The sequence below is a fragment of the Fusarium poae genome, chromosome 3, assembly GCF_019609905.1.
Source record: "Fusarium poae strain DAOMC 252244 chromosome 3, whole genome shotgun sequence".
In the NCBI taxonomy this organism is placed as follows: domain Eukaryota; kingdom Fungi; phylum Ascomycota; class Sordariomycetes; order Hypocreales; family Nectriaceae; genus Fusarium; species Fusarium poae.
The window spans coordinates 1,030,780-1,050,110 of record NC_058401.1 but is presented as its reverse complement, the minus strand read 5'-3'; the positions used below and the strand labels follow the sequence as shown (position 1 = coordinate 1,050,110).

General features: G+C 44.2%; 6 protein-coding genes across 6 annotated transcripts; 4 read left to right on the top strand and 2 right to left on the bottom strand.

The window, feature by feature from the left end:
• Positions 1–2,274: 2,274 nt before the first annotated feature.
• FPOAC1_007734 (uncharacterized protein) lies at positions 2,275–3,411 on the top strand (the record flags this gene model as incomplete). Its single annotated transcript, XM_044852184.1, has 3 exons — positions 2,275–2,727; positions 2,783–3,034; positions 3,088–3,411. The coding sequence occupies 3 exons, from the start codon at positions 2,275–2,277 to the stop codon at positions 3,409–3,411; spliced, it is 1,029 nt and encodes a 342-aa protein (XP_044704854.1).
• A 690-nt stretch (positions 3,412–4,101) lies between these two features.
• On the top strand, positions 4,102–5,640 carry FPOAC1_007733 (uncharacterized protein; the record flags this gene model as incomplete). The annotated part of the gene is made up of 1 exon (XM_044852183.1): positions 4,102–5,640. The coding sequence occupies one exon, from the start codon at positions 4,102–4,104 to the stop codon at positions 5,638–5,640; it is 1,539 nt and encodes a 512-aa protein (XP_044704853.1).
• A 1,211-nt stretch (positions 5,641–6,851) lies between these two features.
• FPOAC1_007732 (uncharacterized protein) lies at positions 6,852–7,403 on the top strand (the record flags this gene model as incomplete). The annotated part of the gene is made up of 2 exons (XM_044852182.1): positions 6,852–7,187; positions 7,245–7,403. The coding sequence occupies 2 exons, from the start codon at positions 6,852–6,854 to the stop codon at positions 7,401–7,403; spliced, it is 495 nt and encodes a 164-aa protein (XP_044704852.1).
• A 4,199-nt stretch (positions 7,404–11,602) lies between these two features.
• FPOAC1_007731 (uncharacterized protein) lies at positions 11,603–13,885 on the top strand (the record flags this gene model as incomplete). The annotated part of the gene is made up of 2 exons (XM_044852181.1): positions 11,603–11,858; positions 11,910–13,885. The coding sequence occupies 2 exons, from the start codon at positions 11,603–11,605 to the stop codon at positions 13,883–13,885; spliced, it is 2,232 nt and encodes a 743-aa protein (XP_044704851.1).
• A 799-nt stretch (positions 13,886–14,684) lies between these two features.
• On the bottom strand, positions 14,685–15,867 carry FPOAC1_007730 (uncharacterized protein; the record flags this gene model as incomplete). Its single annotated transcript, XM_044852180.1, has 3 exons — positions 14,685–14,846; positions 15,130–15,347; positions 15,642–15,867. 3 exons carry the CDS (start codon positions 15,865–15,867, stop codon positions 14,685–14,687), a joined length of 606 nt encoding a protein of 201 aa, XP_044704850.1.
• A 749-nt stretch (positions 15,868–16,616) lies between these two features.
• On the bottom strand, positions 16,617–19,124 carry FPOAC1_007729 (uncharacterized protein; the record flags this gene model as incomplete). The annotated part of the gene is made up of 1 exon (XM_044852179.1): positions 16,617–19,124. One exon carries the CDS (start codon positions 19,122–19,124, stop codon positions 16,617–16,619), a length of 2,508 nt encoding a protein of 835 aa, XP_044704849.1.
• Positions 19,125–19,331: the final 207 nt, after the last annotated feature.

Sequence of the window (19,331 nt, the reverse complement as noted above, 5' to 3'; positions counted from 1 at the left end):
CGATCGAGGCTTGCTGAAGAACTAGTTGCATGTGCAAGAACGTTCTCTTTTGAATTGGCTGAAGCGGAGCAAATCGTACCCCTTATTTCCAACAGCCACTCGACTTCACAAGTGTCGGGGAAATGCTATATGGCTCTATTGACCGGTTGCTTGTCTCCAGTGCCAAGGCCGTTGTTGGAACAGATGCTAGTCACATCTAGCAAGGTAACGCAAAGCGGAGAGACACGGTACAAAGTGGCGACTATCACAGCAATCCGCAGGGGAGACTTGTCCAAGCCACGATATGGAGGACGAGCTGAGGTTTTGATGTCTTTTCCCTTTGAGGAAAGCTAAGGTATGGTCACTCCCTACAGGGAGACTTACAGCCAGCCTCTCTTCACCGAACGCAAGGATCCGTGACCAATGGTAAAAGGCATGAATTGATCTGATGTAACAGTATGGCCAACATTAACGATCATTACATACAATGCCCAAAATTGGAATGCATCTAGTATGAATCCTGTAAAGTGGTTTTGCACTTGACTTCAGATAGCTTTGCGAACATCATCAAGTGTAGAAGGGACAATACCATGACAACAGATCAAGAAGGTGATTGCCTATTACTCTGTTAGAATGAATTATGCTTCTAGTCTAGGCGCTGAGCGATGGAACTTTTCTCAATGTCCTGAAGTTTTCTCTTCCTTGACGCATGCTTCACTTGTAAGACAAGGCATGGGCTTGACACGGCAGGAATAGCAAGGTTTTTCAAATCGTACGTTTTTTTATTGGTTTCATATGCAAGGTCGTTGCAAAGCTGTGATGTGTGATTGCTATTAGCTCGATTACGGGTATTCTTTAAAACCATTTGCGCATTTTGCTTCCTAGACCAATTCTTGGGAAGGAAAAGCGTCAATATTGTGGCTGGCTGTATGTGGGGAAATTCACATATATTGCCGCCCGTTATCAGTAGACGCGCATTTCTCACGCCGTCACGCCATAAAGTCTTCTTCAATCTAGAGTAGCCGAGATAATATATTGAGTAGCCATGTCTCATATCAGCCGTCTTCCTACTGAAGCTAGATACCAAAACAGAAGGGATATTTTGAAAAGTGATCTGAACTGCAACGCCTATCTTTCCTCAGCTCTCCACGTTTTATCATATCGATATGCTCTTCCTGGTCGAGACCGCATGTTGGCTTTCCAATGGCTTCTTTCAGGGCTTCTCAGGTCAGGGGCATACTGCAGACGTTCAGTATCTTGTCACAGGTGGAGTGGGATGTGATATTGCATAGGTATCATATGTCGCCGTTGTGCTGTCCAGGGTTTACTTGACTTTACCTTGCTTAGACACTATCTAGTCTATCCATTGCAGGAGGAAAGTGTGTTTTTCAACTTGTTCATGAAGTACATATGTGACAGAATCTGGTGATGATATGGCGCACAACCGATTGGAATGGGAATGTGGAAATATCTTGAATTACCTGGACGATCCGATTGGCTATCATCGACACTGCGTCGTAGCCCTGATTAACTTGTCGTCTTACCTGCATAGTTGGCAACAAATACATTTTCTGCGATCTTGAGCGATGCAGCCGAACGCTGTCAATCGAGGAACAAAAACAGGCAAGACAACAACTTGGCTTATGACGCAGATGAGGTTATGGAATCTCAACCACCCGGCTCAAAATAACACACAGACCATAACTAATGAATAGAAGGCGTAAGAGCTTTCTTGGCCTAGATCCAAGTTCCAGTACCATGATAGGTAGAATACCTACATCGTCCTGCGTATACATCTCTATCAGGGTGAGATCTATCCTGGCCTATTATCTATCTCTATTGAGGGTTCCGCTTTTGCCAGTTGTGATCTTCCTAGGTCATTGCCACTTCAACGTCACGTATATTTTTTCAAGTCCCGAGTGGGGTCGTGAACGAATTCTCTCGGATTTGCTAATGGGCTAACATTCTTTCTACTCTTGCAATAACTTTGATTCTATGGACAGTTTAAGTCCAGCAGCCTTGGTGAATATCCGCGGTGCTCAACTATCATGCTTCTCTCAGGGTAGATCACAAACTTTCTCGATATCCGGTTAATATGTACCTCTCTGTTATACACATCGCTGAAATGTTATTGTTTCACACATGTTTTTCGATATGTACTGATTCTGAATACAGCCCCTGTAAAGCTTCTGCAGCCAATGTTCAAAAGAGTAATGTTTGAAGCCACCACGGCCAGTTCGCAGCTGAAGACCCATCGCCACCTAATCTATCACATTCTCGACCATACACCGCTCAATGCCGCAATTGTCAAGTCCATCACGCTCATCAACATGTTCCACTGCGCAAATTTCAAAGTCGATTCCTCTTTGCAACACCTCTTCCGAACTCTGCATCATGCCTGACCAACATCCAAGCTCCACTATGGAGGCACGCGTAGCACCTTCGCTGACCCTACAAGCTACATTGAGCGATGGGACAAGTATAAATGTGACCTTTTCCCCCGCCTCAGCAGCTTCTTCAGCACTCACGGCATCGACAACTCTTACTACTACTTCCTGCTCGTTCGAGATCAACACTTCACTTCCCACAAACACTGCATCTTTGGACAAAGCCTCCCAAACATTTCAAGTCAAGCCCGCTTCTCAACACTCATCGTCTTCTGCAAGCCTGTCTTCGGCCAAGCCTTCAAAGACTTTTCACGCAAGCTTTCCACCGACTAAGGACAAACACCCAAGCAACATGTCTGTTGTAAGTGGTATATTGACACAGATTATGGTCCAAAAGACCTCTGACACATTTGCAGACTCTTCCCTCTGACGTTGTCGCCATCGACACTACCAAGAAGAGTGTCTTGTTTTATGTCGCCCCCGATCAAAACAATGACAACCGCCTGAGCTACCTCGAGTCGCCCAATGCCAAGGGTACCGGCAACTACACGGTCGAAAAGATCGACAGAGCTTCTATCCCCGGAACCAAGAAGTATGAGAACATCCTTGTCTCTGAGAAAAACAAGCAGGTTGCTGCTGTAACTTGGATTGATGGTGGAGGAGTTCAGGTAAGTTACTCCATGAAGGACTGCTGAGTTCAATACTGATATCCTTGGCAAAGATCCGTGTATACTACGTCGCCAGGGGAACTGAGAATCTTCGAGAGGTTTGCAAGACTGGTGATGGTGAATGGTACATTGGAGCTCTGGGTCAAGGTTCTTCGCGTAAGATTTTTGTCCGCGAAAACACCTCCATCTCTGCTTCTGTTCACGACTATGGCAGCAAGGGATACAACTTGAGGGTCTTTGCTGCTGAGAAAGATCAAATCAACGGCAAGAGGCTTCCCCAGATTGGCGTCTTCAAGTTTGTCCATGATGAGAATGCCGAGGACCCTCCTCACTGGGGAGATGTCAACTACATCACTGACCAGATCGAGGAGTACTAGTCTCTGTCGGGTGAGATGGCGGACCAAGGGTGACGAGAAAATTCAGGTTCAATCAAGTGCCAAAATATTGGATTAATAGGCTTAGGTCTCTTTAGAAGCTATTATAATTGAATTTGTCCCAAAACGTTTATTGTCTACTGTGAACCGTCAGCGGTAATACGTTTAACAAGGCATCGAACATTGTTTAAAGTGTGTGTAAAGTTTATAATGACTGGTTCAGTTAATCTAGAAATCGGCCATCAGGATGTTATCCAACATCACAACATGTCTGCTGGCTCGATCACTCTTTTAGGAAACGCGTGCTGGTTAAATCTCCCAGTCTGGACAATCTGTTGGTCGCTATTAAGCCTCCAGGTCAAGATCGAGTCGTAATGCTACAGCTGATTGGCAAATTAAAGGATATCTTATCCATAGCTTCTTGATCATTCTTCGGCAGAAATTTGCGTATTATCCAGAGTTTTGCCTTGGTTTAGCATTTTAAAGAACCAGATTGGATGATGGTGATGATGAGCATTCGGGATACGGCCCGAATCTCCGGGAGCGGAGCACAGCCATCATCAAGTCAACCAAGGATAAACTATATTATGATCCCAATTACTAAGATTGCAATTTCTATCCAACTTAACTTTCTAATCTCATACTAATTCTAACTCTGACAATACCTATTTGGACAACTAAATATCTACAAAAATGACTCAGTCTAAAGATTATAACTGGCAGCAGGTAAAGCCTGGAGTATGGCAACGTCCCATCGACGAGATTGAACAATTTTATTTATCACTAGTTGTTCTCTACGAAGCAAGTGGTCGCATGTTCTTTGGAATCACTGGGCACATCTCACTGTCAATCCAAAGTCCCAAAGGCATACCCTCAAAAGACGCTGAACGCCATGTTGATGAAGCTTTACGGAAAGCCTGGCTCGCGCTGAGATACGATCACCCTACACTTGCATCTCAAGTAACCCAGGACCTTGAATCAGGAGAATGGGTCAAAACTTACAAGCTTCTCGATGGAGAAGAAGATAAGAATGATTGGGTTGAAAAGACTCTTGTTCACATCTCTAATGGCCAGACTGGAAATGAGTGGGCAAACTCGGATCCTCCAGCCCCCAAGGTCCCTACAATGTTTGTCCTTCATCTCCCCAGCGAAGAAAAAGATGGCTCCGGAATCATCCGTCGAGATCTTATCTTACGTTCTCCGCATGACATCCTCGACGGTATTGGAACTCTCATACTCCTCAACAACTTCATCGCTCTCGCAGCAGAAGCATACAAAAAAGGCGATGTCTACAATCCTCCAGTCCTGGACGGAAGTGAAGCTTCAAGCCTAAGTCCCTCCTATCGCATCGCCGCCAATATTCCAGACACCCTCCCAGAATCTCAAATGATTAGACTGGATGCAATGGCCGTTCAAAAAGCCTCAGTAGCTTCTGATCCCAGCATTGAAGTTCTTGCTCTTCCATTCCGAAAAGGACAGGTTGTGCCTGGTCATCACCAACGCGTGGCACTTTCTTTCACCGAAAAAGAGACTAAACAGCTCTTAGCTGCTTGCAAGAACGTCAAAGCTACTCCAACACACGCTTTCCATGCAGCTGCAGCCATTGTCGTACGCGATGTCCAAGATAAACCCGTCAAGACGAAGAAGGTGCGGTACATCAACTACATCTTACGAAACGAGCGACCTAATTGCTTCGAGCCATATAATTCTATGAAACATCCAGCTGCTGTTTACCATTCTGTCTCTGGTCAGAGTCTTGTGGTAGACATGGATCTTCACCCATCAACCTACCAGCCTGACGCGGTCGTTCGTCAAAAAGAGTTGGAGTCAGTTTTGCAGACTATCAAAGATTTTTATCTCGCCGTTAAACAAGACAAGGACTTTCATATCCTTGCACCAACAATGTTCTCCCAAGCTACCCCCGAACTCCCTTCGTCTCCCCGTCCACTCCCCATTCCACCTCCCAAAGCTCATCCATCAGTATCCATTTCGAGCATGGGACGTGTCGAGAGTATCGTAGCACCCGAGACTGAAGCTTTTAGTGCTCGAGATCCGTGGGTAACTGGAGAAGAACTTGGGAATGGATTGGGGCTGTTTTTGGGTACGTTTCGAGGAGAGTTGTGTTTGAGTGCTGCGTATAATGATGCGTGGCATACGGAGGGGGATGTGAGGGCGTATATGGAGCGTTGTAAAGAGGTGGTTTTCCTCGGGCTAGGAGGGATAGAGGCGTAGGTACTCTGTAAATCGGTATCAGAAACATTGGCCGCTATAAGCCAAAGAGACGAAATTAGTGGGCCACATTATGCCCTTTAGGCTATAGCTCTTAGACTATTTATTTTTGTAACCTAAGACTTAGCAGGTCATTTTTTCTGCCACACTTGGCCACGACTCGAAAGATCATGTGATACATCACATGATATCTCCTCAGGCACTCTGAAAGCCTGACCAATCAGAGGCCGTATCTGCAGATCCGGGTGTCGACAGCCTTAAGTCTGAACTCTTAGTGGGTCAACATCATAGGTAATACAACATCACCGCATCCCTTGTCTATCCAGAATGCACAACGATGCTATCCCTGCGTGGATCAATAATCTTGATCCATCGGCATTCAAACAATGCAGCAATCGAAGTGATCTGCATCGGCTTGACCACCCAATAAGGTTCAGAATGGAGCTCGATTTAAGAAAAGCACTTCCCTCTGATGCTCATGATCTCTACGATTCATTGATGGACGTGCGTTGGGGAATCGACATTCTCCCACACGCCCTGAAGGACCTCCCAAATGTGGAAATTCCTAATACTTATTGTGATATGTGGCAGTCTGCAGATAAAACCCTAGGAGAGGATATAATTAAATCCCTTATTAAGAATTACTCTTGCTTTAAGGATATAATTATATAAATAAAGTAGTTAAATAATTAGGGTTATTTTATAGCTGCTTAGAATTCTTATATTTACTATTTAATCCTTTATATACTTATTAAGACCTAATTTATTATACCTAAGGATATAATATTAGCCTATATTATCTTAAGATTTTATATATATTCTATTACTATTAATAATAATAATATAGAGAGTGCATTATTAATAAGCAGTTATAATACTAGTGTGATATATGGCAGTCTATGGATAAAACCCTGGGAGAGGATATAATTAAATCCCTTATTAAGAATTACTTCTGCTTTAAGGATATAGTTATATAAATAAAGTAGTTAAGTAATTAAGGTTATTCTGCGGCTACTTAGAATTCTTATATTTACTATTTAATCTTTTATATACTTATTAAAACCTAATCTATTATACCTAAGGATATAATATTAGCCTATATTATCCTAAGATTTTATATATATTCTATTACTATTGATAATGATGACGTGGAGAGTGCATTATCGATGAGCAGTCATAATACCAGTGCCACAACTAATACGTCGGTGCAAAAGATGGTTGACTTTGCACTCGCTCTCGAACCGGATAAACAACTCGCTGCTATTGTTAAAAAGTACACGAACCTTTTGGCTGACGGAACAGTCAACCAGACAGCATACGGCCCACTCAAAAATCGTCCCGCGCCGGTATTCATTAAGATCAACACATGGGCTGACAATCTGGAGACCTCGGATGTTCAGCTTGGGGTCTGGGTCGCAGCATGGCACGAGAGCCTGCGCAGCATCATGAGGCGCGGTGGGATGGTTGAGCGGATCATTACAGTTCCTCTCATTCAGATTTCGGGAGGTTCCTGGACCGTTATGTTTGCAGTGGATGGTGGGAATGAAGTCGTGAGTTGTCTTCCTCGTCTTTCCATCCTTCTGGTCAGTGAAACTAACCTTTGTTAGCAGATTCTTTATGCCGGGCATTCTACCATTGGCAATAGCGGTACGTTGACGGGCATGTACCAGCTTCAAGCTGCATTCAAGGCAATTACCGACTGGATGGAGGGACCGTTCAAGGCTTGGATCACCCAAGTTCTTACAAGGGCATTGGCGCAGTCATGAGTTGCGACTGGATGGCGTAAAGAGGAGTTAATGTATTTTGAACTGTTATTATAAATACCCTACTGTCCAAAGGAACGTCCCAGTCCAAGAAAAGCTGGCCGCCAGAAGCATAAGAGACAAAATTAGTAGTCCAGTTTATGCTACTTAGACTATACTTTTTAGGCTATTTATTTTTATAGTCTAAAGCCTAAAGGTTAACTTGTTTACCACCTATCTCTGGAACTCTACTGAATTGAAGCCTTGTATATTAACTATTATATAGTAAATTTTATGTCTCCATTTTCATAGAAAAAAGAGATAAATAATAAATCCATTTATTAATTTGTTAGTTATATCCTACTATAGATATAGACGGCTCGTGAAAGATAAGGTTCAAGTCAGATAGGCCGTCATCCTCAGATATCTGGCGTTTAGATTAGAAGCCCTCTCATTATGTAAATCCTACCGATGATGGTGTTAGTAACGATCACTCAGACAAGTTAATGTGAAGCTGACAAGTAACAATATGGGGAAGGTGAACAAGGCTCACTTGCTGTGCCGCAGAGCAACAAATAAGTTCCTGAACCAACACACCGGGAACTTCTGTGGCAACAACAAGTCACCTTTATCACAAGATGACAGTCTCATTCCAGAATCAGTTAGAGAATCGATCGGTTTATCAAGGCCCTCAAAAGGTGACAAACCGCCACAACCCGCCCCTTCACCCAGCAAACAGTGATCATCAGCAACGTTTCTGCATATCAATCATGGAGGGGCAAACAACCAAAAGGCGAGGTCGCCGAAAGCAGTGTGTTGCCCCAAAATGGAAGCTCCCTAGCCCACCCTAGGAACCTTTGACAGGCTGGGGTAAACTAGGATCATACAGCATGCAGTATCCACTTTGCATCAGCCATACCACATGGGGAAGCTTTTTGGATGAAAGCTGAAGCTTTGGGTTTGATAGGGGCGAGAGTTGGGAGTGGGCGGATTTGGGTTCTCGTCTGTTTAGTTAGCAGGGTTGCATTGGCACGTGAAATGGGATGGTGCAAGAAGGGGAAGTTGTGGTTATACAATGGCATATTGATGTTGCTTGGTTTGATATGGTCGACAGGGTTAATCAGTTGGAGGTGATGTAGTGGCAATATTGGGATGTCGCCGTCGACCAGTTGGTCCCAATACCAAGAGTCAATGTTGAGAATGTCACTTTACTACAATACGTAAAGACGTGAAACCCAGTTCAATTTTATTAAATTACAAACACACATCCTCGCACCCTCACTTCGATTCAAATCTCTCTCATCAACCGTAAAAGGGCATATCTATAAATCTCACGATCTCACCACAACACACGATGTCAAGACCAATCACATAAGCTTAGTAAACCTTTACGCATCCGTATTCTAATCTCGAGATGATCTACGTACCATTTATCAGACAACAGGGATGTCCATCCTTGGCGGCTTTTCTTTACAGAACAGGTGTATTTTTCGCGTGGCAAACTAGCCACACCCTTTTGGCAACACTGTAAAATCGCATCTCTTGGTTTTGCTTGGCTCCATCGCCGAGATATCCAAGGTCGTGGTAGATAAAACCGCTGATCTGTTCTAGAAATAGACAATTTTCGGGTCAAGGCGAGATTCCAGAATTTTGATAAAGATGATCTACAATGAAATGCAGAATTTATCTATGCATGCAGAATGTGACAATAGGGTAGGAAAATGGATCACCTTTTCGCCTCCCAGCTGAAAGATGTTATCAACATAATCATGACAGACCGATAAATGTCAAAAAAATAAACTTATTCTTAAAATGGCTCGTTGTTATGGAAAAGGCGTTATAAAGTTCCGCGAAAATAGGTATAGCGGTTGACAAAAGTCCGTCTTGTGGCCGTTTTGATTCCTACATAAAGTACCTGAGCTAGGAATTAGGGAGCGGACGAGCATGGATTCATGCCTTGGCAGTCTTGACCTCGGTACGGATACTCCATAGCGGAATGTGAGCCCTGCCAAGGGGATGTTGACAGATTGCGGGGGAGGCGAGATGATTTGTCAATGCATTGAATAGGATACAGCCATTGTGTTGAATTTTATCGTGTTAAAAGCTACGGCGTTAATTATAAGCTTTTTCCCTTTTTTACTAGAACTTTCTTCTTTTAACTTTATAAGATTCTTAATATAATAAATTCTAATTTAATAAACTTTTTATAGAATAATATTATTTTTATTAAATACTTTATAAATTATTAATAACTTATTTTCTTTATTAAAGATTATTCTAAAGATTAAAAAATAATTTTATTTAAAGTATTTTATTTTTTAATATATTAATATTATTATTATATTTTATTTTATAAAAAGCCTTTAAAGCTTTTTTCTTTTTATATAATAAAGATTTAAAGTTTAATTTATTAGCTTAATAATTAATTATATAATTAAAAGCCTTATAATTAAAAAAAATAAAAATAATAATTTAATAATTATTTATATTAATAATATTTTAATTTTAAATATTAATAAAAATAATATATTAAAAATAATAAAAAGTATTAAATCTTTTTAATTAATATTTTCATTTAAAAGTAAAATTAATTATAAAAGCTAAGCTTTTATAAATAATTTTTTAATTTAATATATAATTAAGATTAATAAAGACTTTAAAGTTTATTATTTTATATAATAATTATATAATTATATAATTATATAGTTTTATTAATATTAATATTAATATTAATAAAAAAGTATTTAATAATTAATTTTTAAAAATAATAAAAACTTTTATAATAATTATTATAATTTTAACTTTATAAGTTATAATATATATCTTTAGATTAAACTTATATTAATATTTAAATTTAAAAACTATATTTTTTTATAAGTTAATTTTATATATATACTTTAAGACTTATACCTTAAAAATTACCTAATAAAAAAAAGAATAGAATATAAATATTAATTAATATATATTTATAGTTAATAATAAATCAAGAGTAATAAATGATACTGTGATTTGTGTATTTATATGAGATGCTTGGTTTATATAGATTTATCCCAGTAATGATGGTGATATCCTCATCTTATCTAACCGAAATCCTTCAACTCTGACTCTTTTCCGCTGTCGGAACCAACAAAAAAGCCCCACAGAGTTTCTCAATTGGATAGAGAGCGGGCAACTAAGAAAAAAAAAGGCCCTTTAATTCTTTCTCCAACAGTCTTTGTCTAACCACTAAAACAAAGGTCCCCGCAGAATGGATGCCAAGCGTAACAAAGGTTCCCCGAGACGATAGCGGACAAGGACACTGTTTTGGGTTTAGTTCCGATAAAATGATAGGGGCCATGGTACTTTGATGCCCTGTTGCAATTGTTGGTATCTGTAGTAGTCATTAGTTATGGGGGATTGATATGATACTCCGAAAACCCAAGATTGCGTTATCGGACTTGAGGCTAAATAATTATGGACTTGAGATGAGTATCAGATGTTGATGAGGGAAATATTCCATCTTGGCGGATGGTTACTAGGATACATAGTGAAGTGAAGGTACTTGATCATGTACGGTAAGGAATGTAACACAATTAATGTGCATCAAAGTAACCATCAAGATAACCATAAACCATGCCCTGTTGAACCATACAATTAAATCAGTGGCGTAATTATCTCTACCCGTTTCCTCGGTGCCACCCGTTGCCTCTCCCTCTCTCTCTATCTGTGACTGTTGGTCTGTCTCTATCTGGGGGTGGAGCCACGCTCACACTCTTGATTTATCCCTCCCAATCAATACAAGATAATCCCTGCTCATCCTAACAAAAGTTCACTCCCCATTCGGGCAGCTCCAATTTGTTTGGCTACTCTAATTGGTTCAACACCCACAGATAAGGTCGCCAATCTAGTGTCTAGAACGTTGGTCAGTGTCGGTTTACTTTTAGAGGATCGTTTGTATCTCTTTCTTTTCTGGGAAACATACCGAAAGTCGACAAGGGGGGAGGGGACAATGATCATCAGTTCAAGTGTGCAGCAGTGTCGCATGGTTGCAAAGGAACCTTGTCACATTAACTACTAAATCGGGATGCATTCTCAAAAGTGCCACAGCACAACTTCAGCTCGCCACGGCAGGTGCAATAGATAAATATCCCCCATCCTGCCCACTCCTTTTTTTTCTCTACCAGCCAGCCAAAACCGGTGACCTCAAAGATTCAAGTATTGAACTGAATCCATCAACCGCCAAAATGGTCGCCGAAACTGTCGTTCCTGAGCGTCAGCCAGCTGAATCTTTTCAGCCTGGCTATAATGAGAAGGAGCCTCACAATATCGACATGGACCTCAAGTCCGAGGCTGATAGCGAGGATGACCGAATCACGGATTTGTTCTCCAGCTTCCCTCCCGCAAAGGGTGTTGAGCACGAGCCCAACCCATTGACTGCTCGTGCCGTCATTGTCGGTATCGTTCTCGGTTCTCTCGTCAACGCTTCCAACGTTTACCTTGGTATGCAACCTCACTTTTCTATCTACGATTCCACTCACTAACGCCTCGCAGGTCTCAAGACTGGTTTCACTTTCCCTGCTACCATGTTCGGCGCCATCTTCGGTTACGGTTTCATCCTCATGCTCACAAAGTCTCTCCCCAACGTTCCCCTCCTCGGAGGCAAGTTTGGTCCCCAGGAGAACTCCATCGTCCAGGCCGCTGCTACCGGTGCCGGTGGTATGTCTGGTGTTTTCGTCGCTGGTCTCCCCGCCATGTACCGTCTCGACCTCCTCTCCGACGACCCCAAGAAGGATTTCGGTCGCATTCTCACAATTACACTTGTTTGCGCCTTCTTTGGTCTCTTCGCTGCTGTTCCTCTCCGACGATTCTTCATCATCAATGTCGCTCGTGAGCTGAACCTCGTCTTCCCTACTCCTACCGCCACCGCCATGACTATTCGATCCATGCACGCTGTGGGATCTGGTGCCAACGATGCTATCCGCAAGATCAAGTCTCTTGGTATTGCTTTCATCATTGCCCTGCTCATCATCTGTGTTGGCCAGTACGCCGACGGTATCCTCCACAACTGGCACATCTTTACCTGGTTCTACGCCTGGTCTGGATTCAAGGCTACTGGTCTCCTCGAGCCTGAGAACTGGGGTTGGTACATTCAGCTTACTCCCGCCTTTTTCGGTTCCGGTATCCTCGTCGGTCTCAACGCTGCCATCTCTTGGTGGGGTGGTACCGTCGTCGCCTGGGGTCTCATCGGTCCTCTCCTGGTCCACTACGGCGAGTGTATCGGTATCGAGGTTGGTGAGGGCAAGTGGGAAGGTCTCACCCGATTCAGCGTCATGACCGGTGTCGACGACCCTGACTACGTTCCCTCTCCCCGATACTGGATGCTCTGGCCCGGTGTCATGGTCCTCATGGTCTACTCTCTCATCGAGTTCTTCCTCCACGGAAAGGTTGTCATCGATGGTTTCAAGTTTGCCGTGCACGAGTCTTGCCGCTCCATCAACAACCGCCTGGTCGCCCGTGGCACTCACAGCTCCTGGTTCGCTAAGCAGGCCGCCAAGGCCGATGCTGACGGTGGTGTTGAGGACTTTGCTTCTGCCCAGGAGCAGGTCCCTACATGGGTCTGGGTTTCTGGAACTCTCGCAGCTCTCGTCCTCGCCATGATTGTCAGCGAGGTTCAATTCCACATGAATGCTGGTCTCGCTCTCCTCGCCTGTATCCTCGGTGTTGTCTTTGCTTTCATGTCCATCTACGGAGGTGCCGTCACTGATTGTGCTCCTCTTACTGCTTCCGCCAAGGCTTCTCAGCTTGTCTACGGTGGTATCACCAAGGGCAACTTTGCCATCAAGGATGCTCAGCGAATCAACCTGATCGCCGGTAATATTGCCTCTGGTACTGCAGACGTTGCCAACTCTCTTGTCAGCGACTTCCGAGTTGGTTTCCTCCTCAAGACCCCCCCCAAGCTGCAGTTCTACGCTCAGGCCATGGGAACTCTTGTCTCCGTTTTCCTGGCTCCCGGTGTCTTTGTCCTCTTCATGTCTGCCTACCCTTGTGTCTACAAGCCCAGCGACGATCCCGCTGACATCTGCCCTTTCGCTGCTCCCTCAGTCGCCGCTTGGCAAGCTGTTGCCACCGCTGTCACCATGCCCAGCATCCCCATCCCCAAGTCTTCCGCCTACTTCTCTATTGCCATGGGTATCCTCTGCGCTGTCCAGGCTATCGTCAAGCACTTCTGGCTCGTCGGCTCTCGTGAGAAGTACCGTGAGTGGCTCCCCAACTGGATGTCCGTCGGTGTTGCCTGGGTTCTCGGTCCTGACTCTGGCTACGCCAACGCCATTCTCTTCGGCTCTATTACTGCATGGTGGTGGCGCAAGTACTTCAACAACCATTTTGAGATGTACGCGTTCGCAATCGCTGCAGGATTGATCGCCGGAGAAGGTTTCGGCGGTGTCATCAACGCTGCTCTAGAACTTGGAAAGGTTTCCGGTTCTTTCAAAGGAACTGAGATTGCCCTGCCCGGTTCTGATTGGTAGATACGATAGATAACTACTTAGTTAATGTGTTATGAGCGTTTTGAAGGCGGTGGTTGAGAAAGATAGCGTTAGCAATACCATCCATGATTTAGTTCTGCATCTCAGATCTAGCATCGTCATATATACCCAATAGATCAATAATCTGATAACTGCATATACCCATAATGTTTATGTGAATGTCACCTTCTCCAGCGATCAATCCTGCAGCGATTGCGAACGCGTACATCTCACATAGAACTCAAGATATTTTCTTGGAAGTCGACGGAACGGATCAGATCTGTTGGTTTTATGGCGACCCTCTAATCTAACTGCTAGCTTCCTCGATAGGTACACACACATCACACGTTGTAGCTACACTCCTCTGACTTGTTCAATCATTCTAGGCCTCGAGCCGAAGAATTACACCATCCATCTTCAATACCTCCGATTCCGTGCTATAGCTACCCAGCTACAAGGCACCCAACTCCAAGACTCGGGCGATGATTACCGCTGCCGTTATTACGAATGTGGCGGGCGCCATGCTACATTCATTGAGGAAATTTGAGATCCAGTATGCTTCAAAGAATTCGGCGGCCATAACGTCAAATCGAGAAAGATTCCCAGTTCAACTATAATCACACATCGACCAAAACTAAACGATGACCCCTCCCAAAGTTCCCATGACCTCGTCTTGTCCCGATTATCCCATCCAACCAGTTAATGAGTGATAGTAGCTGTCTTCTTGGCCTTGCCAACTCGTCCATCATCCTTCGCCTTGCGCTTGAGGCGCGACCCCTGTCCATCATCCGTCTCACTGTCATCATTTAAACTCCTGTTGCAGTTCCATACGAGTATCTTCCACACGTTCTTCCTCTTGAGCGATATCGTCGATATTGTACGCCTCCACTTCGTCCTCGTCCTCGGCATCACTGTCAAAGATATACTCGTCACTGAGCATTTTTTGCATCCGAGCGACGCTTGGCTTTGCGATTTGTAACCTCAAAGCGTGCCTGCATATTTGTGCCGGTCTTGATGCCTTCCTTGACGTGCACCATGGACACCTCAAATATGGCAAAGCACGAAAGCCATAACTGCCTAGGAGACTGTGTGAGCAGCTGCTCGATCTGTTCTGGAGTCTCCTACTTTTCCATCATCTGTCGATATGCTTCAACAACAAAGCCAATATTCCCAATCCAGAAATCCTTATCATCTTCTCCGCTGAGAAGAAGCTTGGCGACCAACGAGAACATATGGCCAAGGCGTACTGTATCATTTGAATGATAAGCCATGTCGTTGCCTTGCACATCCCGCTCAACCACCCAAGCATAGTGGTTGAAAGGCTGGTGCCACGACATTTTGATCAGCTCAAAGATACAGATCTCACGAAGCTGGCCGTCCATGGCAACATGACCCCAGCAGACAGTTGAGTAGCCCAAATGGTACAGCAGATTCGTTCCACGTTGTCGTAGTAGGAGATCTTCACCTTGATGATGTGGAAAGTGACTGGAGACTGCTGATTGATTCGTACGAGGCTCCCGATGACGGTCTTAAAACCGGCCATCCTGAACAAACCGACAGTGATTCTATAACAAGTCAGTACTGATGTAATAGTAGTGGGCTGGGTCTCGGGGTATCAGAAAAGCTGGGACGAAAGTAGTGGGTCAACTTATGCAACTTAGACCACACTCTTAGGTTATTTATGCTTGCACTTAGGACGCCATTTTTTCTGCTACCCATTGGTCTGCAAAAAAGTATTGATAGGAGAATAACAACGTACCACTGGGTTCAAGGTGTATCCACAAAGACGAGAACTCGTTGGTTCTGGTCTCTGACATATTTCCATGCCACCTGCAGCGCTTATCGTTGACCTGCCCGTGAGAAAAGCTAGGTCCACCATGGGAATCGTGGTAGACTAGGTGGTAGACCTGCTTAATACCTACAATGACTGGATTCTCCTTGGCGTCCTTCTTCCTCTCCCGCTCCAGCTGAGATGTAGTCCGCATCAGGTTATGGTCCTTGATCGCTTTGATCGCCTCCTTGAATTTGTCATTGCTGCCATGAAGAATTGGTTCCTCTGGATTAAGAACCTTGTGGTTTTGCCAGTCGAATGCAGTCAAGATATGCTTCCTGTGTTTACGAAAGTTGAGTTTCGGTTTCTGGTCCTGCTTGCCACCACAGTGTTGGCTCTGACCAACGCTTTACCCTGAATCCGCATACAGGGGAGCTCATTGCTGACAACGGTCCTGGACGTTCTGCGGGAGAGACAGCCTACTACAGCTACTCTAGTTCAAACCAGTATGGTAATGTGCGCGTCTTGTCCAGTGCATCGGGAGATGGTGCAAGACCTCTGGTGTGCAAGATTGTCCCGGCTACTTCATATTCTCTAGGACTTCAATGTTTTTGGGGATTGGAGCAGATTGCAGATTTCTGGACATGTGATTCACGATTGGTACTAGTTCAGCCTGGATTTGACTTTAGTAGTCACTGTTCTCAAGCTCCGACGTCTTATATGATTAACATTGAGATTCGGCTGGCTTAGGCTTTACCGCCTAGTAGAGGGACTTCATCTATTTGACGAGAATTCTGAAATGTACGTTCACTAACAGATAACCTTTCTCTTATGCTTCCAGCGGCCAATTTTTTGATACCCTAGGGAATGATTCAATACACATGAGAATGGCGTTACACTATGCACTGGTAAAGTGAATTTCTCACCTACAGCAGCCACCACTAATCTCAAAATTCCTATTCACTAGACAATAGTTACCTGACAAACCCTACCTGGGATTTGACCTTCTTCATAAAAGGATCCAGGCCATGGATAATAGCAAAAAGCGTGCGATGTGTTCCAAGGCTCATCGGAACTCAACTTTGACTCTGCATTTTGGAATATCATCTTGCAGTTCCATTCCACGAAAGCAGCTTCACGGCCATGACTTCGTGTGAAACACCCACGTAAGCTCTCTTCCGTAACTCTAATTTCCATATCACATTCCATACAATCATCCTCAAATCCAGTTGCCTTTTGTATCTCAGGCCTCGCAAGTTTGGCCGCTTTCCACTCCTTGAAACCCTCGGGTTCGGTTTCAGAATACGGATGGATTTCGATTTCGAGTTCATTTGAAATGAGACATAACTCTTTGCAGCTTTCTATCAATTGAGCTGGACTGAGTATCATGTGAGTCATATCGTCCTCATTCCATACCGGACACTGGGGATAAAGTGACTCGAGAAAAGCGATATAAGTGTCCACAAATGATGTTTCGGATTCGCCACGCATCTGCTCAAGCATGTCCAAAATACAGCGATCTGCATCCTTCTCGTCAAGTGAGTCCTGACACTTCATTTCGAGCGTTGGGGCAACCACATGGCAGGCTTCCGTCACTGTCCCGCCAAGAATCGAAGATCCGTATTTGTGGCCAAAATCTCGCGAATCAAAATTTGCGTCAATCTTCTCTAAAGGAGGTCTGGAAGACGGATTGCTCGAAAGAAACAAGTCGTAGCAAACAGTGCAACGCAGTAAGCGATACTCTCCAGTTGTTGATAGGCGCCTCATGAAGAGAACCAAAGTAAATTCTTGTCCCTTCTGGAGTAGAAATAGCTCGTTATCTCCAGCCTCCACAGAAATTTCATTGTCTGGAACGCACACATATAGCGTGTAGCCAGCTACCTCAATTGAATAGACATGACAAGGCTCATTAAGATCAGTAGGGTCTTTGATCCAACCAACTTCTACCAGCGCCGATGAAAACTTGCAAACATGTATCAGTGGCAAAGTTAACTTTAGAGTTGCCGGATCAATAGACGGCTTTTTGATAGCCCATAGCTCTGACGTTGTGAAACCCGTTTCCGGCGGCATTGTGTCATCGATGGAATTGAAGAGCGTAAAGAAGTCATTGTCGAGGCAGGCAATTTGTTTGCCAAAACTCCTTGCGTCTGTCTGAGACGTCGTATAATAGCAGATATCCCGAGTGGCTTGAGTAACTGATAAGAGTCGTTCTCCCATGTCCTCTAAACTCCAATCTGGGAGCCACGATGGTAACTTCGAGTCCGATCTGTGACCGCCGGCTGCAGTAAGAATTTTGACACATTGCTCAACAACGAAAAGATGAAGAATGGTTCCGATGTATGTGTGAAGTTTCGATATCGAATAATCAGGTCTGAGCGCAGGAACTTGATGTCCTAGACCCAATATGCCATAGATTTTATCACGACAGTCTGTCGCTAGGGAAGACCGTGTGTGTTGTATCAAGGACAACAAGTTATTGGAAAGAGACCCTGTGCAGGCATAATCCATCCATGGATCGAGATCATCTGATTGTGTAGTCCAGGGGGGTAGGCTTGCTCCGGGCCTGACTCTGAATTCATATCCATGAACCGGAATCACAGCCAAGGGGGACAGTATGATTTCTTGGATCACCCAGACCCGCTGAAAGTATCTGAGTTCGAAAAGCTGTTCTCGGGTCATGAGCGAATTTGGAATCAAATCTTCAAATTCTCTGAAATCGTGTCTCTTAGGGTACGACTTCCCCTTGGTGAGAGAAAGGCCTTTGGGCTTTGCAACGTCTTCACCCAAGTATATGATAGTCCTCAAGCATTTCCAGTAAATCTGACCCATCAGAGGCACCTGGACGTCCTTTTCGAGGTGATCTTCTTGGTTGATGCAAATCGCGTCAACCCAGATAAGTCGGGTATTTGATTCATAGCGGACATGCTGAAGCATCGACCAACAATTCTTAGTTTGAAGAAGAACATCCCAGTAGTCGCCAATATAGACTGGTTGACGTCGTCTTGTGTCTCCGTCTTCCCCGCCCCAACAGTAGGAAACAGTCTCGTATTCGGGACAGTTATCGATTTGATAGTCTTTAAGGACAGCATGAAGTGGGTAACTCTCGTCAACGGCTGGAGAAATGCTCAATATCCGAAACTCGGCATCAGTGAGCCTTCTTTTGTAGATAGGCTGTGCCACTGCATTAGATGCGTCGATAGAGCTCAAGATCTCAAGTTGTTCATTCGTGGCGGCGGCTAAAGTTTCAGAGATATCTTCAGTTGGGGGGTCACTGATAACAGACGCGGGCCAACGCAGATGTAATTCCCCAGGTTTCTCATCCGGGGGTATCGTCCAGGGAGTGGTGGCATTGGCTTGTTCTACGATGAGCTCGTCGATGTCTGGGTTCTCGCCACATGATCTACAGTACGGTAGGCCGCCTTGCACAAATACCAATGGGGTATCACAGGAGGGGTGATGCCAACGTGACATTTTGTTTAATGGTTGAAGAATGAGGAAGATAGGAACAGGTATCGTCAATTGCCTTTGTAAACACGATGTCCATCGCGAGGTGTTGTTGTTGAAATAGTCACTCTCAATATCGGGCTGTAGAGAGTGGAGTGTAGGGCCTCAATTCATCACTTTGGGTATGCTTGCATAAAACTGCATCTGTATACCAATTGAAATCCTACGAGTGTA